The 26834-nt window shown below is 45.0% G+C and overlaps 1 protein-coding gene across 1 annotated transcript; it reads left to right on the top strand.

The window, feature by feature from the left end:
- The first annotated feature begins 346 nt into the window (after nt 1-346).
- LOC117551554 (syntaxin-3-like) lies at nt 347-26079 on the top strand. Its single transcript, XM_034224452.1, has 10 exons — nt 347-596; nt 8794-8868; nt 8946-9045; nt 9208-9282; nt 10876-10943; nt 13342-13450; nt 23409-23482; nt 24128-24262; nt 24913-25023; nt 25197-26079. Exons 1-10 carry the CDS (start codon nt 576-578, stop codon nt 25272-25274), a joined length of 846 nt encoding a protein of 281 aa, XP_034080343.1. The 5' UTR covers nt 347-575; the 3' UTR covers nt 25275-26079.
- Nucleotides 26080-26834: the final 755 nt, after the last annotated feature.

Below are 26834 nucleotides of genomic sequence, written 5' to 3' on the forward strand. Positions count from 1 at the left end.
AAAAAAAATTTGCTGACTTTTTTGGATAGCTTAAAGTAATGTTGTAATCTGGGGATGAGCAAGAAGCAGCCACGCTGCGACTACTCCTCACCCACGTAACCAAGGAGATTGATCCAAAGAGCCCTTCCGTAAACACGGGGGCTCCCGGCCCGGGAGATCAACAACACGGTCCTTTTTTTTGCGGCATGGCAGACAACGGCGGCGGCCACGATCAAGCTACAAATAATCGCTCTGATCTGGTGAGGTGGGGGCATCTCCAGCAATGAGCGAGATGCCCAACACACCCATGTTTATTTGCAGTCGCCTTGTCACGCGGTAGCGTGGCAGAGCTGTTTTCAGCATACTGCGCAGCCTGCTGCCCGCTGGGAGCAGCTGCGCTCCGCCGCCATGGTCATCACCTAGGGCGGTGGACCTCCATGGACCGGACCCGGAAGTGCCCGACAACGGCAAACGGAGCCATCCGCCCCGCTGGAATGGCGACGTGAATGGCACCGCCTCGGCCATATCCTGGTCCCCCAAACACTCTAAGCAGAGGTGGTGGAGACCGGCGCCCGTGATCAAACCAGGGCAGGTGCATGGCCGAGCTTCCAGTAATGGTGAGTCCATTTTTCCTTCTAATCTTCGTTTGTTTAACTCTTCGGTTGTCAGCTCGTCTGAAGAGAAAAAGAATAGCGGGCGGCGGGTGTAGCCGCCTTTATATACTGTGGGCCTGCGCGCGCATTCAGGTAGGCTCGCCCCGATTGGCCGGCTACGTTTACGTAAACTCAGTAGGTGAAAGCACGCACAGCATGATCGAGAGTAGTACCCATAGAGTCCAGTAGAGGGCGGAGCCTGTGTGAAATATAACTGCATTGTCTCACTGAAACAGCCCTAAAAATCACAAACTGCCTTTAAAGAAACCCAATTCCTTACAAAGTACTTCATATTCTACCAAGAAACCAAATTCCTTACAAAGTACTTCATATTCTACTAGTTGTAAAGTGTTGCCCACTTCAAAGTGTATCTAAAAGTATCTTAGTAACACAAACAAAAGCAAAAAGCATTAATGTTAACAAAACTGGATTGTCTTACTAAAATCACAAAGTGCCTTTAAGAGTCACAGTCTTAAAGAAAATCTATTTTAGACAAAGTATTTCATTTTTCTAGTTTTAACTTTTTGCATACATAAAAGTGTATTTTACAGTACCTTGGTATATATGTTGCACTGTTGGAGGAGCCTGTGACCTTTGTTTTTCATTGACATACTGTATCTACACTGTAGCTAATGTGCAGATGACAATAAGAGCCTTGAAACTGAAAAACTGCATTGTCTCTGAACCACCCCTAAAAATCACAAACTTCCTTTAAAGAAACCCAATTCCTTACAAAGTACTTAATATTTTTACCAGTTGTAAAGTGTTGCACACTTCAAAGTGTATCAAAAAGTATCTTAGTAACACAAACAAAGCAAAAAAGCATTAATGTTAACAAAGCCTCAAAGGCATAGGCGGCTCGTCGTGAGGCAGGTTTGGGAAGGCTAAATAACTTTGTTTACCTGACACTGCCTGCCTCCGGCATCAATAGATAAGAGATCAACCGAGATCAACTCTCAGTGAAGCACCGCCTGCTGACCAATCAGAGCTCAGTGTGCAGAGTTTAAATCTATCAAGTCATATTACAGGATAAAGGAAATACAGAACAACTGCTGTATGCAGGGAAGACGCCGACGTGTCGCACTTATCATTCATATCACATCATCAATCACATCATCGATCATATAATATCATAATATATCATATATGTCCTTATCTGAGTCAGCTTCTCGAGCCGTATCTGGCCGTGCAAGACTTACAGTGTCACATACTGTATGCAGAAGTATTATTTTAAGCAACACATTAAGTTGACGAAACACTCAACTCAAATGTAATTATGTTAATTATTTAATTATTAAGTCAGATCACTCGTGTCTTAGATGAGGCAGTGATATCATAAACCTGTTAATGTAGCCTACGCATTCAAACACTCGGTAGTTTATTTATTTTGTAACCAGCTATGTTGCTTTTATCCTGGATAAAGTGTTTATAATGGATGTTTAAAGTTTAACTTCTTCATATTTGTCTAATATTATAGTTTCATTGTCATTAATGAAGTATGACGCTGCGCTGTCAAAAGTACGCTTGTCCATGTTTGTGATTGGTCAAATATTTATAGCCCCGCCTCTTGAACTTGCTCTCAGCCACTGAGAAACCCTGATTTACTGAGTTGATAACCAGCGTCGTGGACCGCATAGCGAGATCTCGTTTGTTAGGATTAGTTAAGATAACTCAAACATATCCAGGGTATGTTGAACTGGCTTCGTAGTACAGTTTACTGGTGGCTGCATAGCAGCGCTAATGTCAAAGACACAAACATTATAGGCTACATTATATTTAAATGTTACCAGGATGCAGTGACAAACATATTTGGGAAGGCTTAGCCTTCCCTAGCCTACAGTACCCGCCGCCCCTGCTCAAAGGGCTGACTCCTGAGCTCCGTAATGTCTCCCTAACATGGCACTTAGCTATTTATATCATCCAGGGAAACACACCAGTAAATGCACCTCTCTTTGTCCGCTCTTCAAGCTTCAAAGGGCGGACTCCTGAGCTCTGTAATGTCCCCCTAACATGGCACTAAAGCCCTGGCCACACAATGACGATAACGCAAACAGACCGCAATCGTTATCAAAAAAGTCTTCCGTCCACACGCAACAGGCACCAGAAACGTGTCCGTTCATACGAGACCGCTCGAAAGCGTTGGAGATGCTGCAGTACAGGCAGTGCTTGAATTGGAATGAAAAAGGTGCCAGTACTCTAAAATCAGCAACTTTTTCAAGTCAATTTTATATATACAGCCCACAAACAAGAATTTGGCTACTATAATGCTGGTGGGTTTGTCTCTTTACTACTGTATATTTTAGAAAGGTTCACTGTACTTAACATTTTTTATGATAGGCAGCGGATATGGCTAAAGCTCAGTAAGGTCAATATTAACTGAAAATATAGCAATCAAAGTCTAGATCTTCTGCTGAAGACACATGAAGCAGAGACCTTTCAGGTGAGAGCCCCTCTGGTGGTGTTCAACATTAATGACAAGGAAACAAAGCTCTGGTCAGAAGCATTTTTTATAAAAAAGCTTTAACAAAATTAAGTATTTCTGTACATTTTGAATGCAATCTAACTTTCCAACTCAGAAAACGAAAAAACGAAAAAGTGCCAAAAGTCTTCTCACATGGCTGAGCTGCTTTGCAATATACTTCACCACTGAAGAATACAAATATGTATAAAGTAAACTATGATGCAATCTAACTTTCCAACTCAGAAAAATGATAAAGAGCATGAACAAAGAACATGTAAAAACAAATGCAAAATTTGCACAATCTAAAATGAGAAACTGTAACTGCAAGTAACAAAGTCTGAGCCATGGTAAAGAGTTACATTGAACACCAAGCTGATCAGATAACTCCCTGGTTGGTCTGAAGTCCTTCTATCTCCAGGATCTGTACAAATCGGCACATTATGCCAAAAGTCTTCTCACTGGGTGAGCTGCTTTGCAATATACTTCACATTGTTAGAAAAGGCTCCAGAAGGCCTTGGGGACATCAGTATCAGGGGCTGGAGCTGGACAGGCTCTTTCATCAGCACTTCTCCTTCCCTTTGCCAGCCAGGACCTCACATACTGTTCCGGATTGAACTGTCCTAGAGATGGTCCATTACATTTAATGAAAACCAGGCTGGACAGTCGGCTGACAGAGAGAGCATTCCTTTTTGCAGTAAGGATATCGTTCATGTAGCTGAATGCCCGCTCACACTCACTAGTGGAGACAGCGATGGTTCGGACTGCTTTCAGTAGAGGCTCCATGGCAGCAGGTGTACGGGATGCCCTGGTTTCCTTGTATTCGCGAAAGCCCTGAACAGTCTCTCTTCTGTCCACTTTCAGCACTTCGCACAAACGTAGCACCTCTACGTCCCCATACTGTACGTCTAACTCCTCTTCAGGCCAACTTCCAGGATGGATAACTTTCATGTCCTGGATTAGCTGATTTTCCCGGGCCTCCCGGCCATGTAATGGGATTTCTCTTGTGCTGACATGAGAGGAGGTTGTGGAAGTCATTCTGTGTCTCAGATTCTCTACCATACTGCGGAAAAACTGACCTGCATGAATCTGTACAAGCCTGCCATTCTCACGCAGGGCAAACACCCTTGAAGGACTTCTCAGCTAGAGCTGTATGAACTGTAGTCATGTGTGGGCCAGGCATGGTGACCATGGATTCAAAAACTCGTATTTCTCGAGTTAAGAGCCTATCTGCTGTAGGCAGTGTCATCTCTCTTTTTTGGAGTTGCCGAGAGAGGTCGCTGAGCTCTGTGAGCGCATCGTACATCAGTCCCAGATTGCTGACAAACGTTGCAGATGTGAGCACATCATCCAGGCCCTTGTACTTTGCTCTGTCTCTGGAATCCCTGCTCGTGTCGTTTGCAGCATTTGTGAAGTGATCATGAAGCACTCGGTAGTTTTCCCAGACTGCTCTGACGCTCCTTTCACTTGAAGCCACCCAGCGGATGGACAAAACACGCCCTATCACCAGGAGACGCTGTCCGACTGCTTGCGCACACTGCGCTAACTGCCTCTGATTTTTGGGGGAGGCATGGAACAAGGAATAGAGTTTGTCAAAAAAGATCTGGAAATGATTGAGCCCTGAGACCTCCTTGACCACATCCCCAACTGCCAGCTCTAGACGATGATTGGAGCAGTGCCACACAAACAGGCTTGGGAATTTACTACACAACTGGGTAGCAACGCCTGTTCTCTTCCCTAGCATGACTGAAGCCCCATCACATGCAAAAGAAACGAAACACTGACCTAAAAAGTCCTCGTTAAAATCTCTTCCAAGACACTCCATTAACGCCTTTGTGATGTCATCAGCCGTTGTTCCATCCAACTCGATCAGCTCCCAAAAAAACGTTTCGGGCTCAGCATCAGCTAATGCTGAGCGTAGACACACAACAAGCACCGTTTTACCACTAATAGTGGTAGATTCATCGACCAAAACACAGAGTTTTCTTTGGTTTTCTGTAATGTCTTTTGCCATTTTTTTCTTCAGCTCATGAGCTATGTGGTCGATGATTTCGCCACAGGTTTTATTGGAGTGCAAAACCCTGCCCACGTTCAGCCCATTCAGTTTCTGTACATTCAAATCAATTGGCATGTCTGTGAATGGCCGGCTATGTTTGCCAATTTTATATGCCGTTCGAAAAACTCTGATAGTGGTGTCTAATTCAGATGTATGCATAGACTGCACTTGATGTTGAATAGTTTCACGTGAAGCAGATGTAAGGATGTCAGCAGCTTTTACATGGGCTTGTGATTCTTTATGTTCTTTGATTTTTTTTCTCAGGCTAGCTTGTTGTTTGCCCTTGTCAACACCGAAATGAGACACTGCACACTCACCCCATTCAGTTGACAGTTTCAGTCCTTGTCCAGTGTGTATTCCCAAATATTTGACATCTCTGCATATCCGACATCCTAGCTTCTTATCTTTAAGAAGGAGCCATGCATTGGTCTTGCAAAAATATTGCACCTGGTCCGTTGTCCAGCAGTCAGGTGCATCGCTTTGCCCGGTGTTGGTGGTGGCAGTTGCGCCAGCAGCAGCTAACGTTAGAGGCTCTGGAGGAGGCGGCGGAGCTAGTGCTAATGCTAATGCACTAGAACTTGGAGCAGGAGGATCAACCAAAGAAAGCTCCCCATCAGACACAATTTCCAACACAGGCACAGCATTCTCTGTATTTGAAGTTTCTTCCGGCGACAACCGCTGTCTTTTTGCACTTTTATTAATCCACGCTAACATTTTAGAAATGCTAATTTGTGACGTGACTTGCTTTCCTTCTCTCGGGGGCGTGCCTGCTCTGTTCTATCACTCTACATAGCCACCCACTGGGTGGGAGTTGCACTGCATAAACACAACACACGTGCATCTAGGTATGTAAATTGTAAAGCATTAAACATAGTTTTACTAACAGTTTTCAGTATGTTGTTACTTCGGCATTATTATTATTATTATTATTTTGAAACGTGTATTACTATTAAATCACGATCAAATAGGTTAATTTTGACATAGTCGTTTCCACCACAGTATTTACATGGAGAAGATAAGCCCCGCCCCCTCTCCAGCACGTTCTGTTTGAATGACAGGAGTAAACAGCTGACAGCCGCTGTGAAACTCCAGCGGTTAGAGCGATGAGAATGTCCGTTCGGCACCTCATGACGCATCTACTGAGTACCGGGCGGCTGTATATATATATATGGATGTATAATAAGAACGGCGGGAGAGTGTTGAGTACTGGCACGGTGCATGAGTACCGGAGTACCGCCAGCATGCCGGTACTGAGCAAGAAGTGCCGGTACTCCATGGGTCAGAACCAGAAGTGCCGGTACTGCGTACCGGTGAGTACCGGCCCAATTCCAGCACTGAGTACAGGAGTGGCCAACCCGCGGCTCTCGAGCCGCATGCGGCTCTTTGCCCAGTCTCATGCCTCCTCAGTTCATATCGAAGTTTAATTGTGTGTTTTTTTTTTTTTTTAGCGCATATGTATCCCAGTTCACAAAGGGTTAACAACACACAAGTTCCAGCCCAATCGTTACACAGAGTTTTCAACAAATAAGTGCTTTAGCCAATCAGAATGCAGATCCTGCAGTACTGGAGGCGGGCTTTGTGATGTGACAGTGAAGGGAGAGATCTGCTTGCTAATGAAATATTCAGCTTTTTCTGCATTTTCAGCTAAATTCAGCAACAAATGTACACCGTTTACAGCATTCGCACACATTTTCAGCAGGAAATGCATTTCTTTCTATCATAATAAAATAGTTTTTAACCACAGCAAATGTATTATTGGTCGTTAAGCTAACTTTGTTAGTATTTCCATTTCATGGTACTTTATAATTCTACTCCACTACATTTAAAAGGGAAATAATACGATTTTACTCCACTACATTTATTTAACAGCTTCAGCTACTTTTATCAAAATGCATATCTCAAAATCAAACTATAGTGGACAAACTCTTTAAGTCACAAAAGAGTCAAATTATTCAAATAATTTACAAAAAGTCAATCAGTACTTTGTTTGGCTGCAGCAGTAAAATGCTACTTGATGCAACAATATTAGGCATGTCAGATATATAATTATGTATACACACAAAGGCAATGCACAAATATGACTCTTCTACATTCTGCAGATAATACTTTTGTACTTTTATTTAAGTAAGAATTTGATTGCAGGATTTTCCAACTCAGTCAAAGCCACTCTAGCACCCCCTAGCGGCCATGCGGCTCCTAACATATAACTCATGAAAAGAAAGAAACACCACCTGCAGTCACACATTTGATATTTTCATAAGAGCACCCCCATTTGAATAGTTTTAAACAGTAGGTAAGTAAGACATGAATGAAATGAGTCAGTCACTCATTATCTATTACATTTAGCAATTGTATGGATTAATAGTAAAAGCTTAAGAACACACACTGTGCAGGTTTAGGAGACGTGTGTGTGTGTGTGTGTATGTGTGTGTGTGTGTGTGTGTGTGTATGTGTGTGTGTGGGGGGGGTGTGTGTGTGTGTGTGTGTGTGTGGGGGGGGTGTTATCGTCCTGCACTGTTGTCCTAATCCGTTCTTAGAGGATAGAGGCTTAGTGGACCTGAGGGTAGGTGGACAACAAATACTGAGAGAGAGGAGCGTCCAGACCAACCAGCAGCTTCTCCTCATGAATAACTCTCCTCACTCCTTCCTCTGACTCCTCCATGACTGCGGGTTCTCCTCCGTGTCTGCCGGTTCTCTTCTTACAACTCCTCCCGCCAACTCTCCAGCATCCACTGAAGCAGCTAATCACTTCCACTGGGCTAATTTGGATGCCATCTTGACATCCTGTAGGCTAGAGAAGGAATAGTCGTCCGAGACCTTTGGGGTAGTGGTTTTATCCATCTATATATTAATTTATTTGTTAAAGTGTGAATTAAACACAGAGCTCTGAAGATGAAGGACCGCCTGGCCCAGCTGAAGGAGGTAGGAAGCGTTAATATGTCCGGCTGTATGATGAGCTGCAGGTCTCAGGCCTCCTGCTGTAATCAGTGTGTGTGTGTGTGTGTGTGTGTGTGTGTGTGTGTGTGTGTGTGTGTGTGTGTGTGTGTGTGTGTGTGTGTGTGTGTGTGTGTGTGTGTGTGTGTGTGTGTGTGTGTGTGTGTGTGTGTGTACTGTCGCTGTGTCTGTTATTCATGAGTTTATTTTCCACTTGTTCAATTTAGCACAAAATAATAGAAAAGCAAATGTGAAAACCGCGTTTAGAAATAATATTAAAGCAGGTTCTAGCCGAATATTTGAAACATGAAGGAAAACACAAGGTGACTCAAACTAGCACGTCTTGTAATATGTATTACTTTGATGTTTTAGAGTAAATATTCTTATAGTCCTAAAGCGTGTTGTAAGGCTGAGGATTTAAAATGAGTTTACTCTTTAGTTTGGAGCGTGCAGAAGGCAGCAGCGGGTGTGAGTGTGCCTGACGTCACAGAGGCACACTGTACACATGTGTCTGTCAAACTGCTGATTAGACGGTTTATAACGAGACAGGAAATACATCAATATTTAGAGGTGACTATGTATCAATGTATCAGGATTTTTAAAGATGTTGAATATAAGATTTTTTTGCTGCTGTACAATCAATATTTGTATTTATTCTGTGCTTCCTGGGAGTTTTCCCCTCTTCCTAATTTGTGTGTGTGTGTGTTTAACAGAAGAGTGACGCAGGAAGCGATGACGTTGAGATTCCAGTGGAGAATCAGGCTTTTATGGATGATTTCTTTGCTCAGGTATTCAATTTGTGTCTGTCTGTTGCTCACATTGCTAGAAGAGAACGTATTCTGTGCTAATGTTGTATCTCTTTCAGATAGAAGATATCCGCGCCAGCATTGACAAGATTGATGAGAGTGTCACAGAAATCAAAAAACTCTACTCCGCCATCCTGTCAGCTGCTTCATCTGAACAGAGTAACAAACACACACACACACACACACACACACACACACACACACACACACACACACACACACACACACACACACACACACACACACACACACACACACACACACGCACACACACACACTTCTTGCTGTTTGTGAACTCCCTCGCCTCTCACTCTATTTCAGAAACACAGGATGAAGTTGAAGCCGTCACCAATGGGATCAAGAAGTCGGCTAACAACGCAAGAAACAAACTGAAGAGTCAGTATTCTTTTTTTTCCTGTTCACTGATTGGATTACAATTTTTCTCGATTGCTAACACACATTTTCTTTTAAATTGCTCAGTTTCTCAGAACACTAAACATAATTCACAAAACCACAGACCCAAAGTGCAAAACTCCTCATTTCTCCTGCTAAGTGAAGAACTGCACTAAAAACTACATAAACACTTTCCAAATGCAAACTTTAGCACCAGATATAACACACTTCATTCTTAACACTAGATGGTTTGACCACCCAGCTACACACTGCTGAGCATACTCTAAAGCACTCTCATCTGTTCTGGGCTGTGCTCTGTACAGAGAGGGTTCTGCACAGAAAGATTGCTGAGTTTACAGAAATACAGTAAGTGAAGAAATACAAATGAGTTGTTGAAAGAAATCACATTTTATTCAAAACTAACATTGTGCAGCATCTCAGCACATAGCTACTCTGCTTCGGATCTCTCTAAGTGTGATGCACTGTTTGCCCAAACCCAGTTTGTAGCTGCTGCTGCCTGCCTCATTGAACATCCTTAGCCTTCCACCTCTTTGTTTCTCAGTCCTTCAGATAAACAACAAAGATATAGTGTGGGTCAGTGTCTGTGTTGCATACAAGTAACTTTACCACAGTACATTGCGCAGGATGTTTGTAGTTATAGTCTGCAACATGCCAACAATTCAATTACAGTAATGAAGTAAATACGTTTCACACAACAGATATACGCTCTGATATATCATGAGAGTATTCTTCTTTGTCCACGTCCTCTCCCTCCAGCTCTTCCTCTACCTCTCCTCTTCCTCTTGCTTCTATTGTTGCTGTAAGAAAGTTCTCACCTGTGGTCTTTTCATAGTGCTAACATCCTGATTGATGAGCCAACAATGATGCTCTCAGGTGTTTGCTCAGGTGGAACGTGTTTCTTGATCATTGTGCCATGTGTGAGGCATTTTGAATATCAGTGTTTTCAACCTGCTAACACGTGGCTTTATGTCAGACTCCTGTGTCTCACGTGGAGAGACGTGTGCAGTGGTTTGCACAAAGTGCCGTGTTGATTTGCAAATTGTGTGAAAAGCTGAAAACGTGTTTAGAGTTTTGGAGATTTGAGCCGATATTTTGCTCTTTGAGTGTCAGTTAAAATAATTGTGCTTTATGTCGAATTTTAGTGTGTTAGCAACCGAGAAAAACTGTAACTCCATTAACAGCTAGATGTCCGATGTAGAGTTGAGAAGAAAAAAGTAATTCTTTATTCGACGTGTTTGTTGAGTAAAATGCTAAACATGTCTTATATCCATAAATATTTCTGTTTTGTCTCATCTTGTGTTTACATCTGCACACTTCTGCGTATGTCTGGAAGTTATCCAATTGAAATCATCTTTTTGCAATTGTGCCATTGTCCTGTGTGTGTGTGTGTGTGTGTGTGTGTGTGTGTGTGTGTGTGTGTGTGTGTGTGTGTGTGTGTGTGTGTGTGTGTGTGGTGTGTGTGTGTGTGTGTGTGTGTGTGTGTGTGTGTGTGTGTGTGTGTGTGTGTGTGTGTGTGTGGGGGGGGGGGGGTGTTGTGTGTGTGTGTGTGTTGTGGTGTGTATGTGTGTGTATCAGGTATTGAGGGCCAGCTTGAGAAAGCAGATGAAAAAGCCTCAGCTGACGTCAGGATACGCAAATCACAGGTCAGACTTTATAAGATATAACTATTTAATTAAGTTTACTTATCAAAATTCTACCTTTTAAAGAGCTGGAGCTCACATGAAATGTTTGGGTTTACATATTTATTGATTCTGGAAGTTCTCAGCCCCCAACCTTCCTGTAGAAGCTGACACAGAGACCTGGGGCCTGTACTACGAAGCTGGATCAACCTAACCTGGATATGTTTGAGTTAGCCGGTTGGCCTAATCCAAAACATACGCGCTCTCGCTAAACGGTACTACGACGCTGGTTATCAACTCGTTAACTCAAGCCAGTCATTTCCTATCTAGTTAGGTGCGCGTTCACATGAGAGGGGTGGTATCTGGAGCATTCGACCAATCACAAACATGGAAAAGCGCACTGACAGCGCAGCGTCATACTTCCTGAATGAAAAGTCAACTATAATATTAGACATATGAAGAAGTTAAACTTTAAACATCCATGACTTAAACACTTGATCCAGGATCAAAGCCACAGAGCTGCACCTGCAAGGTGAATACAGCTGGTAACAGAACAAGTGTTTGAATGCGTTCATTAACAGGTTTATGATATCACTGCCCGTCTAAAACACGAGTGGATCTGACTTTAATTACATTTGTCTCGAGTGTTTCGTCAACTTAATGTGTTGCTTAAAATAATACTTCTGCATACAGTATGTGACACTGTGAGTGTTGCACGGCCAGATACGGCTCAGCTGACTCAGATAAGGAGATTTATGATGTGATATGAAGTGATATGCCGCGGACTATACTGTTACTTTGATCCGGTTACTTATGTTGTGGCAGATATTTAAGTAAGCTTTCTTAACGCTAATGTTATAATAGTCAGATTGCTCTGAAGATGGAGGTGATATTCTATTCATGTTCACGTTCACACAGTCGGTGATTTTTGCCGGCCGTCTTTCCTGCGACGACAGCTTTTCTGTATTTCCTTTCTCCTGTAATGTGACTTGATCGCTTTAAACTCCGCACACTGAGCTCTGATTGGTCAGCAGGCGGTGCTTTCACTGAGTTGAGCTCTTAGCCTGCAACCTAACCTGGGGGGTATACTACGAAGCAGGATTTTCGTTTAGCAAGATAACTTCTGGGATTTCCGGTACTACGAAGCTGGTTCACTTTTTAGCGGGCTAGATCTCCATGGTGATTTATCCTGGAACCTAGTCTGTGCTCCGAAGCAGGATAGGTTCCAGAATAAGAGATCAACTCATCAAAAGCACCACGCCTGCTGACCAATCAGAGCTCAGTGTGCGGAGGAAATACAGGAAAGACGGCCGGCCAAAATCACCGACTGTGTGAACGTGAAAATGAATAGAATATCACCTCCCATCTTCAGAGCAATCTGACTATTATAACATTAGCGTTAAGAAAGCTTACTTAAATATCTGCCACAACATAAGTAACCGGATCAAAGTAACATTACGTAGCCTACAGTCCGCGGCACTGTGAGTGCAGACGTCAATGTGTCCCATTATCATTCATATCACATCATAATGCATCACATATCTCCTGATCTGAGTCAGCTGAGCCGTATCTGGCCGTGCAACACTCACAGTGTCACATACTGTATGCAGAAGTATTATTTTAAGCAACACATTAAGTTGAGGAAACACTCGAGTCAAATGTAATTAAAGTCAGATGGTGTCTTAGACGGGGCAGTGATATCATAAACCTGTTAATGTACGCATTCAAACACTTGTTCTGTTACCAGCTGTATTCACCTTGCAGGTGCAGCTCTGTGGCTTTGATCCTGGATAAAGTGTTTAAGTCATGGATGTTTAAAGTTTAACTTCTTCATATTTGACTAATATTATAGTTGACTTTTCATTCAGGAAGTATGACGCTGCGCTGTCAGTATGCTTCTCCATGTTTGTGATTGGTCGAATGCTCCAGATACCACCCCTTTTATGTGAACGCGCACCTAACTAGATAGGACACGGCTGGCTTGAGTGAACGAGTTGATAGCCAGCGTTGTAGGACAGTTTAGCGAGAACGTCTTTGTTTTGGATTAAGTCAACCGGCTAACTCAAAACGTATCCAGGATAGGTTGAACTAGATTCGTAGTATACCCCCCTGGTCCCGACCAGGTTAGCCGCTAAGCATAAGTTACCATGGAGATCTAGCCTGCTAAATGGAGAACCAGCTTCGTAGGACCGGAAAGCCGGAGTTTCCCCTGAATTTAGCCGGCTAAGCAAAAATCCTGCTTCGTAGTATACCCCCCTGGTCTTTACCTCTGTTACTTTGCACTGAATAAAAGGCCCATTGAAATCATTGTATGAAGCTGAAAACATAAACATGGACACAATTATGTGTTATGTCACTTCCATTACATATTTACTCCCCTTTTAAAGTCATTTAACAAGGCATTTGCATTCTCTGTTCCCAGCATGCCATCCTGGCCAAGAAGTTTGTTGAGGTGATGACCCGATACAACGAGGCTCAGATGGACTTCAGAGATAAGAGCAAAGGACGGATCGCCCGGCAGCTGGAGATCAGTGAGTTACAGTCATGATATCAAGACTTCCTCCTCCGAGTCAGGCCAAAATACATTACTTTAATTGTTTTGAATATGCCTTTCATGAATCTATCAATCACTTTTTACATTACATGCACACATTCAGATTTCATAAGTTCACCATGTGTCACAGTCATTCAGTGTCACATAATTATGTTATTGCTCCTTTATACAGGACTTGGCCTTCTGGTTACTTTCCTGAATTACAGTTATTTTTTTCAAGCATAATGACATTATGTGAGGTATATTGTGTATCTTATGTCTTATATATTACCATATGCTTATTCAAATCATTGCAGCTTGTTCTCAGTTAGTAAAGTATTAAATCTGCTTTGAAGATGAAAATGACAGCCACTAACCACTTCTTACACAACATAGTTTGGAACAAGAGCGTTAACAACTTGTAGGACAGTTGTGAAAAATGGTGAAGCTGTGACCTGTTATAGTCAGGTCTGAATATGACTCTTAAATTGATCAATCATCGAGACTCAAATGAGCTGGAGTTCAGTAAATCCATTTACACTAAGACTTCACTGCTAATTACGTGGTCCAATATTTTATTGCGTACCTTGGAGGTGAAGTGCAGGCATATTGTCATTCAAGAGAGAATACGATGCGTAGTTCTTTTGGAAAACATGTTTTTCTTTTAGCCTATTTACCTCGTTAACGTAAATAATACTCATTACATTAAAATTCATTATTTGTGATTAAAATAATGGTTGTTGGTAATGTATTAGCGACCCCCACAGATGTATGATTTCACTGCTTTCATAGGTGCCCTCCTTATGGGAGCTCAGCTCCCATTGGTTCCCACATAACTCCAACCTTGTATGGACCCCTTACAATGGTACTGTCAGCAGTAGGGGTTCACTGATCACTGTTCATGTCAGTATTATAGTATAATATTATTATTATTATCATAGTAGTATCATTAGGACTCAGATTATATGAGTGTTACAGACACTAAAGCCCCGCCATGGATTTGGCACCAAGAATAAACCGTTTTATTTGACCTGTCAGTGTCATTGTTTGTTTCAAGCATTGTCAGGAACACAGCAATTTGACAGTGTGGGGGAGTTCCTGAGCTTTCCATGACTCTGAAGTCTTACCAAAAAAAAGATTTTCTTGATGATATGGCAGAAATATGTATATGTTCATCTGGCACGCATGCTCTTCACAACATCTCTTGTGAAACAGAAAGTCCACATGGTACCCTTACTATCAGTCCACTTTAAACATGATGTGTTTAGTGTTGATTGTATATTTCATCTGATTATTCAGAGCATGGGGGTAGGAAGCATCCTGAATGTGGGGGGGACATTTTTAACGGGGGGTTTGGGGATCCCCCCCCACGAAAAGAAAAATAGATTTCCTGTATTCTGGTGCATTTTAACAGGTGGTTTGATACTTCTTTGTGGCTATACTAGCATGAGGAAAATGATGGGTACATTTTGTAATTTCATCCAGTAGTAAATAAAGGAAACATATTTGATTATTAATTCAGAGCCGTCTTTGAATTAATAAAAAGCAGTTTAAATGCCCATTTTTTGTACATTTATATACAACAATAAATATTTGTGAGTGCATTGAGAGATATTGTTGTGGAGAGTCATTTATATATAAATCGCAAAATACATTTGTGAATCCTTCTGTGAGCATTTATTAATATTGAGACTGATCTGACTCCATACAGATTAAGTTAAATTCACCTAGGAATGGTATCATTGACTTAAATGTTCAAATAAATGTTGCTCTTCTGTCTATATTGGTCATATGATGCCCCTTGACTGAAATGCTTCCTGTTCAATATCCCCACTGATTTCCTTAACATTCTGGGATGAGAGTCCACATCACAATTGACTCTAAACTGTCATTTCCCTTTCATCACTCACCTCAGCAACGGACCTCTCTCCACTGTCCCTGTGTTCTGCCTCTGACTCACTCTCACGCGCCTAGATGTCAAGAGAGGTGGTGAAGTGATCATTATTTACTGAGCCGTATACTCTTTCACATTGAATCATAACAAGTCATACTGAATGTAAATACAACTGACTCTAAAATAAGTCTTGGACATTTTGAAGACTCAAAGCCCCAAGCAGTAGGTAGAATATTAGCTAGTCTATGTAATGTGCACAGAAAATAAATAGTTAACTGAATACTGGGATGGAAATTGCCTATAAGCACTCAGTAAAACATAAACACACACAAAAAGCTTCTGAATGATAAGAAGTATAATTAAAACATAATGCACATTACCATTTTGAGAGAGAGTACCGAAGTTAAAGAACTCAGAAAATAATCTCTTATCGAACTGAGGCCCCAGTAAAACACACTGACTGCGTCTCTACATGGACATTATGGTGTTTACATGAGCACAGAGAGATCGGGTTATTCATGTTCCCTGTTTACATGATAAATACTAGCAACCTGGCATTTCGATGCCTTTTCTCATCTAAACGATTCAGTATTTGTATCTCTCTATCATGACATAAAGACGAAACTCCTCTCCAGAAGTGAGACGCTTTTGCCGCCGCCGCCATCACTGTTAACTGATTAACTGCTACCAGCTGAAGACTTACTTTCCTATTCTTTGAAACAAATGTTCTTATGTCCATGTTGTCTGGGGGAGAAAACATATCAAACCAAGAGATCGTCAGCTTTGGTTTTCGCTGTATTAACAATGTCCTGAACACTTGGTGTGTGTGCCTTACCTCCACTACCGGCATCGCTTCATACAACAGATCTGAGCTGTCCAACTACGGCAACACTCCTTGAACATGTGCGCTATGGGAGAATCTGCCTTGGTACAAAGTAGCAGGGAAAACATGGTACGGCGTTTCATTGATTTGGGCATTCTCTCAATAAGCAAGTGGAATGGATTTGATAGTGAAGCACTGACACAGCGCTCTACAAAGTGCGGCGAGTGGAGAGACCGATTCACGGACTTTCCACATGGTAGAAGTGGGGGGGTCTAAACTAATCATTTCAAAAAGTGGGGGGGACTTGTCCCACCCTCATATAATGGCTGCGACGCCCATGATTCAGAGGCATGTTGGCCTCAGTGTAACCCCTAGATTCCACCGGGTCCGTCTGCGTCGCGTTACGGCTGCGCCGCGGTTTTGGTCCGGCCTCCTCCGGCGTCATACCCTACCGGGCGCGTTTCAGAAGCATTTCAGAAGCGGAGCGTCTTGCCTGTCGGCTCGCAGTTTTTGTTGATTTGGGCATATTTCCTGGACAGGCTACTTTGTACAGACAAAGTTAATAATAATTGTAATAGTCCAGTTATAAACGACATGAATCAAAGATGTGTTGCTGTATTTTAGTGGTAAAGAAATGCATTCCTCATCATAATTATTCTAAATATTGTGGTGATTGACATTATTCACCCACGGATCTATGGGTTGGGGTATTGTTCCGCACGGACATTTGAGTGAGCCGGACTTCCTGTTTCCGCCGGTCTTCGCTTCCCGGGCATGAAGTTGTTTACATGTGTGTTCAGATGCTAAATAAAAGTAGAGCTTGTAACTTTGATACCCCGCCTCCGACTCCCGTCTCTCGGCACTACATTGGTGACCCCGACATAAGTCTTGTTGAAGGATCCGAGACTGAACCGAGCATGGCAAGTAACGCCGTTTTTTTCAAACTGCCGGAGTTTTGGGAGACATCTGCAGCTGCATGGTTCGCTCAGGCGGAGGCTCAGTTCGCCCTCCGCGGAGTGACTGACGACGCAGCACGCTATTTTCACGTCGTTTCGGCGCTGGGGAGCTCCACTGCGACCCGGACGGTGGGCTTTATTACATCTCCTCCTGCCCAGGATAAATATGCAGCGTTCAAGACTTTCCTGCTAAAGACTTTCGAGCTGTCACGGTCGGAACGGGCCCGACGCCTGCTCGCTATTCATAGCCTGGGGGACAACAAGCCTTCTGACCACATGGAGATGATGCTCAGCCTGCTGGGTACGGAAGAACCTAATTTTTTGTTCATAGAACTGTTTCTTCGGCACATGCCGCCGCATGTACAGACAGCGCTCGCTAACACGGCTATTACTGAGCCCCGCGCTTTGGCCGAAGAAGCTGACCGGTTCTTCCTGGCAACCCAGCGTTTTGCCCCGGAGGTGCTGGCCCCGACACGCAGCGGCACCTTCCCTGGTACAGGCATGCCACCTAGCAGAAGCTCCGGGGCCGACGTCAGCAACTCCAGCCCTGGCCTGTGCTATTATCATGCACGCTATGGGGCGAAAGCGAAGATGTGCCGTCCTTCCTGCACCTACAAGGTAACGGGAAACGCCAAGGCCTGCGCTCGCGCGAGCGTGGGCACATCCAACCGGCTCCTGTTCATCAGGGACACCCTCTCTGGTCGCAGACTCCTTTGTGACACAGGAGCCCAGCGAAGCGTCCTGCCGGCTACCGTGGAGGACGCTGCCGGTGGAGGCCACGGCCCACCTTTAACGTCCGCTAACGACACCCCTATTCGCACCTATGGCACAAAGACAGTGGACCTGTGCTTCGAGGGTCAGCGGTTTAAGTGGGATTTCGTCACGGCTGACATCTCCTTCGCTCTCCTCGGCGCAGACTTCCTGTGCGCTCACGGACTGCTGGTGGACGTCAAGAACAGCCGCCTGGTGGACGCACTGATGTTTGCCTCGTTCACGTGTACCCGCGGCGAGGCGTCATTCAGCGGGCTCTCCAGCTCACTCTCACAGGGCGACAAGTTCCAGCACCTTCTCAGTGAGTTTGCCGACTTGACGCAGCCCACCTTTTCCGCTGCCACTACCAAACATGGGGTAGAGCACCACATTGACACTGAAGGCCCCCCTGTCTACGCTAGGGCCCGGCGGCTCAACCCTGACATGCTGGCAGTCGCCAAGTCAGAGTTCGTCAACATGGAGCGTCTGGGCATCATCCGCCGCTCAGACAGCCCTTGGGCTTCGCCGCTTCACATGGTCCCTAAATCAGCCGGTGGCTGGCGACCGTGTGGTGACTACCGCCGCCTTAACTACGCCACTACGCCAGACCGCTACCCGGTCCCTCACATCCAGGACTTCTCTGCACACCTGGCGGGCAAGCTGGTTTTCTCCAAGGTGGATCTGGTGCGGGGCTACCACCAGGTTCCGGTGCACCCCTCGGACGTCCCCAAAACTGCAGTAATTACGCCGTTTGGGCTTTTCGAGTTCCTGCGTATGCCGTTTGGACTTAAGAACGCAGCTCAGTCCTTTCAGCGGCTGATGGATTCAGCGCTCAGAGACATGCCATTCATCTTCGTCTATTTAGACGACATCCTGGTCGCCAGCTCCTCCTCCGAAGAGCACCAGGCACATCTCTGGATCCTTTTCGCGAGGCTCAACCAACACGGCCTGATTATCAACCCGGCGAAGTGTCAGTTCGGGTTGTCCTCCATCCATTTCCTCGGGCACCTCATCAGCAAGGACGGGGCCGCCCCCCTCCCGTCGAAAGTGGAGGCCGTGTCTGCCTTTCCACGACCGCCTACAGCTCGGGTGCTCCGAGAGTTCCTCGGGATGGTGACGTTTTATCACCGGTTCATCCGCCGGGCGGCCCACACCATGCGCCCGCTGTACGAGGCCCTCAGGGACAAATCCCCCGGCCAGGCCATAGACTGGACGGCTGAAAGGGAGGTCGCTTTCAACGCCACCAAAGCCGCCCTGAGCGAAGCCGCCATGTTGGCTCACCCGTCACACAGGGCCCCCATCGCTATCACCACCGACGCGTCTGACTACGCAGTGGGCGCGGTGCATGAACAATGGGTCGACGGCGCCTGGCAACCGCTCGCCTTTTTCAGTCGCCAGTTGACTCCCAGGGAGCGCAAGTACAGCGCTTTCGACAGAGAACTCCTTGGTCTCTATTTGGCGGTTCGCCACTTCCGTTTCCTGCTGGAAGGCCGGGAGTTTGCGGCGTTCGTGGATCACAAGCCACTGACCTTCTGCATGTCCAAGGTGGCTGAGCCGTGGTCCGCCCGACAGCAACGCCAGCTTTCGTACATCTCCGAGTACACCATGGACATACGACACATCGCTGGCAAGGCTAACGTGGTCGCGGACTGCCTCTCCAGAGCGGTCATCGGAGCTGTGCAGCTGGGCCTCGATTACCTCCGCATGGGCGCTGACCAGGCCTCTGACCACGGGGTCCAGACCCTCAAGGCCTCGGTCACGGGATTACGCCTGGAGGAGGTCACGGTCGGTGACTCTGGCGCAAAGCTGTGGTGTGACGTCTCCACGGGCCAGCCTCGACCGCTGGTCCCTGCGGACTGGCGTCGACCCGTTTTTGAGGCGGTTCACAATCTTTCCCACCCCGGTAGGAAGCCGCCCGTGAAGTTGTTGTCACAGAAGTTCGTGTGGCAGGGGCTTAAGAAGGACGTGAGGTCCTGGGTCGACTCGTGCGTGGCCTGTCAACGGGCCAAAGTCCACCGCCATACTAGGGCTCCTTTTGAACTTTTTGCGGTTCCTGAGAGGAGGTTTGACCATGTCAATGTTGACCTCGTAGGTCCGCTTCCCCCCTCTCACGGTTTCACTTACCTGTTTACGATGGTGGACAGGACGACCCGCTGGCCCGAGGCCGTTCCCCTCGCCTCAACATCAGCTTCCGACGTCGCCCGCGCTTTCATCGGCACGTGGGTGGCGCGATTCGGGACCCCGTCTGACCTCTCCTCTGACCGCGGTTCTCAGTTCACCTCGGAGCTGTGGAACGCTGTTGCTGTGGGTTTGGGGGTCAAGCTGCACCGCACCACTGCATATCACCCCCAGGCTAACGGATTGTGTGAGCGGTTTCACCGGTCCATGAAGGCGTCACTGCGTGCCGGCTTGATAGACGGCAACTGGGTGGATAAGCTCCCGTGGGTTATGCTCGGCCTCAGGTGTGCCCCCAAAGAAGACCTGCAGTCCTCGTCGGCGGAGCTCGTCTATGGTCAGACGCTACGGGTCCCTGGAGAATTCATTCCCACCGCCACTGTGCCCTGGTCTGCAGCCGGGCAGCGCTCCTCCCTGCTGGAGACCGCCGGGACATTCACGCCCGTCCCCACGTCGCAGCACAGCAACCCATCTTTCCGGGTGTCCCCCGGATTACGGTCGGCCGATTTCGTTTTTATTCGCCACGACGCCCACCGCGGTCCCCTGCGGCCCCCTTACGACGGTCCGTTCAGGGTCATACGTCACAGGGACAAGAGCCTGGTGGTGGACGTTGGTGGCAGGCCTGAGACTGTGTCCGTTGATCGGATTTAGCCTGCTCACGTGGACATTTCCAGGCCGTTGTAGTTGGCCCTGCCCCCACGTCGGGGCCGCCCTCCCATGGCCCGCCCCCCGCCCCCTGTGGGGATGCCCTCGTTGGCGCCCCTGCCCTCGCCTGTGGCCCCGCCCGCCTCGGCCCCTGTGGTCCGTACGCGCCGGGGTCGGGTGGTACTTCCTCCCAGGCACGAGGATTTTGACTATGGGTGAATACTGGGGGGGCTTGTGTGGTGATTGACATTATTCACCCACGGATCTATGGGTTGGGGTATTGTTCCGCACGGACATTTGAGTGAGCCGGACTTCCTGTTTCCGCCGGTCTTCGCTTCCCGGGCATGAAGTTGTTTACATGTGTGTTCAGATGCTAAATAAAAGTAGAGCTTGTAACTTTGATACCCCGCCTCCGACTCCCGTCTCTCGGCACTACAATATATAATTTACACAGTGCCTGTAAACCGGAGGAGAACGCTGGCATTTATTTTGGGGATTGACTGGATGCTCTGACCGGTCCACTTCCTGTCCGGCGCCTCTGCATCGCCTCGCGTCGAAAAATAGACTTGAATTCTATTTTGAGCGGAGTCCAGCGCCGAGACGCTTCATGGACGCTTCTGAGCCGTAACGCGGTGCGTCTGGTGGAATAGCACCCATTAGCCACGTTCACATCGCGTACTTTGCAGTACTTAGTGTCGGCACTTAGTGCCCCGGCACTTATTAACCCAAGGCACTCAGTACCAATCGCGTTCACACCGGAGTACTTTTCCCTGAGGGAAGATTACGCAAATTAGCCGCTGACGTCACTTCGTCTTCTTCTGCTTTGGGTTTACTGGCAGGCTGCAAACAACTTCACGGCGTATACTGCCACCCGGAGTCCCCGGCCGGAAGTCCCCGGAGTTGGGGACTGGCTTCAGTAGAAGCTGCTGGCACTCCCAGCAGCTTCCACTGAAGCCTTCCGAGTAAATCACCAGAACGCCGACACCTCCTCATCTCCACCGCTCCAAAACTTTTTGGGAGTTTGACGGGGCGTGGTTTGCAATCCGCCCAGCCAATCAGACATAGAAACCTTTTTCTCCCACAAAAGTCCCTGCTCTCTAGCAGGGACTGAAAAGGGGGTGAAAAGGTTCTCATTAACTCATTTTAGTTCCGGCTCTTTTTGGTGTGAACGCAACATTTCGGAACTATATCGGAACTAAAGTGGGAAAAGTACTGCGGTGTGAACGCGCCTATTGCCACAAATACAATGGCGGCTTCACAAAACTTTTCAGAGTTTTACGGGGCGTGGTTTGCAATTCGCCCAGCCAATCAGAACTGGGGCCCTTTTTCCCCCAGGATAGTATCACTTTTCTAGCAGGGACTGAAAATGGGGGTAAAAGTTCCCGGCACTAAGTACTCTTTTTGGTGTGAACGCAAAACATAAGGGGAAAAATACGGGGAAAAGTAGAGTGGCTATTGACTAGAGTGGCCGCGATTGTTGCGAACGCACAGCAGCCGTAACACGGCCGTAACACGGCCGTAACACGACGCAGACAGTTGAGCAATGTTCAACTTTTGAAGCTTCGACGGAAGCGTCAGCCAATCAAATCATATGGTTAGGGTAATGTTGTGAATCGGGTGGCCTGTGTTCATCGTCCATAACATACGCCTGCCCATACCATAACCCCACCACCACCATGGGCCACTCGATTCACAACATTACCCTAACCCTACCCCTACCCCTCACACCAGATACTGACTGATTTTCAGACCCCCCCGGACCCCCACAATAAAGCAAAAATGCACGTTTCAGAGTGGCCTTTTATTGTGGCCAGCCTAAGGCACACCTGTGCAATAATCATGCTGTCTAATCAGCATCTTGATATGCCACACCTGTGAGGTGGGATGGATTATCTCGGCAAAGGAGAAGTGCTCACTATCACAGATTTTTTCAGATTTGTGAACAATATTTGAGAGAAATGGTTATTTTGTGTATATAGAAAATGTTTTAGATCTTTGAGTTCATCTCATGAAAAATGGGAGCAAAAACAAAAGTGTTGCATTTATATTTTTGTTCAGTGTAGTTGCAGCTGCAAGGTGAATACAGAACAGCTGGTTAAAAAATAAATAAACTACCAAGTGTTTGAATGTGTAGGCTACATTAACAGGTTTATGATATCACTGTCTCATCTAAGACACGAGTGATCTGACTTAATAATTAACATAATTACATTTGAGTTGAGTGTTTCGTCAACTTAATGTGTTGCTTAAAAATACTTCTGCATACAGTAGGCTATGTGACACTGTGAGTGTTGCACGGCCAGATACGGCTGGAGAAGCTGACTCAGATAAGGAAATATATGATATATTATGATATTATATGATCGATGATCTGATTGATGATGTGATATGAATGATAAGTGCGACACGTCGGCGTCTTTCCTGCATACGGCTGTTTTTCTGTATTTCCTTTATCCTGTAATATGACTTGATAGATTTAAATGTGCACACTGAGCTCTGATTGGTCAGCAGGCGGTGCTTTCACTGAGAGTTGATCTCGGTTGATATCTTATCTATTGACGCCGGAGGCGGGCAGCGTCAGGTAACAAAAGTTATTTAGCCTTCCCAAACCTGAGCCTCACGCGCCGCCTATGCTCGTCCTGGTGTATTGCTGTCAGGTGTTAACAGGTTTGTGTGTGAAACACTTGTTCAACTGTCTTCCTGTTAATCACAGCGGGGACAGCAACGACTGACGAAGAACTGGAGGCCATGCTGGAGGGAGGAAACTCGGCTGTGTTCAGTGCCGGGGTGAGACAGTCTGTGTGTCTCAATATGTTGAACATGCACACACACAGTTCAAATAACACACTCACAGCTAAGTCACTCTATTAATGTATCGTCAATCAACAATGAATTAAGATTCTCCAAGATCATACCTCAGTCCGTTATTTCATGTAAAAAATGGTATTTTACATTAGTAGGTATGTTACAAAGTGCCATGTTACAGAAGCATGGACATTGCCTTAGTGCTTATACCATGGTATTTTTTAATAGTACCATAACATGGCACCTGGCTATATTTGACAGCACCATGGTGCATGTTCCATATTGCATACTATACTGGTTACTATGGTATACAGAACCAAAGTATAATGTACTGTACCGTGGTGTGGTGTGAACTACGGTACTGTCAACAGGTAGCATGCTACTTGTACCATAATTCTACAGTGTACTTGCAGATGGCGAAATGTAGATTATTTATTAAAGAAAGTGATAAAATGTATTTTGTTGCGTACAAAATATATTAATTAATATTATTTTCAGGCCGTGATCCCCCCTCCCCTATTGCTGCAATAAAACCTTCTTGCAATAAAAAAGTATTTATCTTTTAATGTGTTTTCACTCCTCTGCTGACATTATTGTATCTGTCTGTGTGACCCCCCCCCCCCCCAGATCATGGAATCTAAGATCACCCAGCAAGCCCTGAATGAAATTGAGGCCCGTCACAAAGACATCATGAGGCTGGAGAGCAGCATCAAGGAGCTCCATGACATGTTTGTGGATATTGCCATGCTGGTGGAGAATCAGGTATAAACGCACACACGCAGCAATCACTTATGTGTTGCCTTTCACCAAACTACTTAATATTCTTCATTGATCATATGATTTCTAAAAACCAGCTTGATTCACAATAATAAACCAATGTGATGGAAGACTGGACTGTAGGCTATACCAGTGTAACTAACCAGAGGGTGTCCAGTGAGACAAATGGTAATAAGGTAGAAACAGATCACTTCTGACCTTATGTTATGAACAAAATGATAGATCTACTTGTTCATATACTGTACAAGCAACATTGCTACCAAAAGCAGTTTTGCTAACGTACTAACTGTTGCCACTTCTGATTGGAGAAATGTGTTTAAGAGTATGAGGAAAATGTAATATGGAGGCAGGTTTTGTTTCATATTGGTGTATCTGAGTAGAAAGAGTGTTTTTAAAGTAAAGAGTTAAAGTAAAGATGTCATATATTGTTTGTCACTGTTGTACATTAAAGTCTCTCATGTTCTTCCAGCTGTCAGTCGCTGTGTTAGATGATATAACTGATCAGATATTTGAAGGAACGCAGGAAAAGCTGAAGATGTCCACCTTCACAGCATGCTCACTTAAGTTACCATCTCGCTTCTGAAAAAAAGAAAAATTGACAAAGAATTATGTCTCATTATCCTGCCCTTCTCTAGGGGGGTATGATTGACAGAATTGAGAGCAACATGGACCAGTCGGTGGGCTTTGTAGAGAGGGCAGTGGCCGATACCAAAAAGGCAGCCAAATTCCAGCAGGAGGCCCGCAGGGTAAGTTGAGACTGATGGAGCAGTCACATGGCTTTACTGGCCTGATGAAACATTGTCTGTTTACTTCACTGTTGACTTTTCATTTCTTTGAATTTTTGTTCCTACATGACATAAATGCATTTACTGAGCAATGCACAACATCTTCTTTTCCTTCTCTGTTTACTTTTCTCCAGAAACAAATGATGATCTTCTGCTGCTGTGTGATTCTGGCCTTGATACTCGGTTCATTTGTCTACAGCTTCTTCAAATAGTAATGCTGAATGAGCCCCCCAGCGGGGTCCCACAGTGCGGGACGAGGCAGAGCAAAGTAGAGCCCGGGCTCAGTTTCGTCATTTCACTCCTTCAAATTAGAAATAGAGTTTGAAAATCTTTGCATTCCTTCTCCGTTATTTCTGATATGTTATTACAACTTTTTCAACATTCTTAGGGAGTTCCACATTTAAATTCAGTTTTAATGTCAGATCTTGTTGAACTAAATATTAGAGACACCTTTCAATGCCTGCAATGCGCTGCATCTAATACAGCACCAAGACTAAATGACCTTTAGTTCCAACAAAAAGCTTTAAAGGCTTGATGAAAGGGAAATGTGTTGCTTAACTCTAACCAATGCAGTGTAAATCCCTGTTCCTTATAAAATGTAAGAACTACAGGTTCAATCCACGAGCAGAAAATATGTTTTTCATCTTTGGCCCTGCCGACAGTATCTCTATAAATATGTATGGTATTAGGTACAGGATTTGTCAGTCAATGCTAGTGTATCTGTAGGACTTTTTAGGAGTGATGAGTAAGATCAGCTTTAATTTATATATTTATCCACTCTTAACATAGTAAAAGTATTGGTTTTTTTCTGTATGGTGATCCTAAATATGTCTTCCTTCCGAAGATTATTTAAAAGCTGTCAAACCTGGATTCCTTTTTAGGTGGGCTTTAAGAGCCCCATTAACTACTATCTCTGTTCATTTAAATACTTCAAGTAACAGACAATGAACAGTGTCAGGATCTGCTTTCATAAATACATTGAAACAGTGACTAACTAATGAGAAGTAATGTTATCATATACAACAACAACAAACTGAAAAGGATGTATTGGTGAAAAAGGACTGCAGGCAGTGGCTGTTAACAGGGGATGAAGTGAAAGTGAACCGATCACACAGATGTCCCTGTAGCACTACCCGTATTTGAGTTTGAAACTGATTAAAACTAGACGCGATGGTAGGAATAGGACTACATTCTGAAGGTGTTGGTGAAGAAATGGAATAAACCCAGCCCTGCTCTATTACACTGCCTGTAATGTACTGTTTTACCTCTTTGTGTCTTTGTTGTAGGTGTATATATTACACAAATTGCTTTTATTTCTACGTGTTTGTGTTACCCCCCTTCTTATTTTTTTAAAGAATATGCTTGTATTTCCAATCTTTTTTCATGCCATGGTTTGACTCTTGTTTGATTTTTGCGTCCTCCCTCTTTGCTCTACATCCACATATGCAGGTACACTAAAGTACACTAATGTTAGCCTACTCTTAATCCATATTTTATTTGTAACATTTGAAACTAGGTTTGGTCAGTGAAAAAGAACATTCAACCATTTGGATTTTTGGAAATGGAACATTCTTCTTTCATTTCATTTCAAACCTTTATTTATGCAGGTGAATCCCATTGAGATCATTGATCTCTTTTTCAAGGGAGACCTGAAACAGGTCTGAAACACCAGTCTGTTTCTTCTTATTACAGACACATGCATTTCCTAACATTCGGTCTATATGCTGTAAAATGTATTATCTCTTCAATTTACACACGGCATCTATTGCACG

This window comes from Gymnodraco acuticeps, unplaced genomic scaffold, assembly GCF_902827175.1.
Source record: "Gymnodraco acuticeps unplaced genomic scaffold, fGymAcu1.1, whole genome shotgun sequence".
NCBI classification, from domain to species: domain Eukaryota; kingdom Metazoa; phylum Chordata; class Actinopteri; order Perciformes; family Bathydraconidae; genus Gymnodraco; species Gymnodraco acuticeps.

What these genes read in the sequence shown, in the direction of transcription:
- LOC117551554 (XM_034224452.1), top strand. Translation starts at nt 576, where the DNA reads ATGGCCGAGCTTCCAGTAATG. An exon ending in CGCAAGAAACAAACTGAAGA is followed by an intron (nt 9,283 to 10,875) that starts GTCAGTATTCTT and finishes TGTGTGTATCAG; the next exon opens with GTATTGAGGGCCAGCTTGAG. An exon ending in CCATGCTGGTGGAGAATCAG is followed by an intron (nt 24,263 to 24,912) that starts GTATAAACGCAC and finishes GCCCTTCTCTAG; the next exon opens with GGGGGTATGATTGACAGAAT.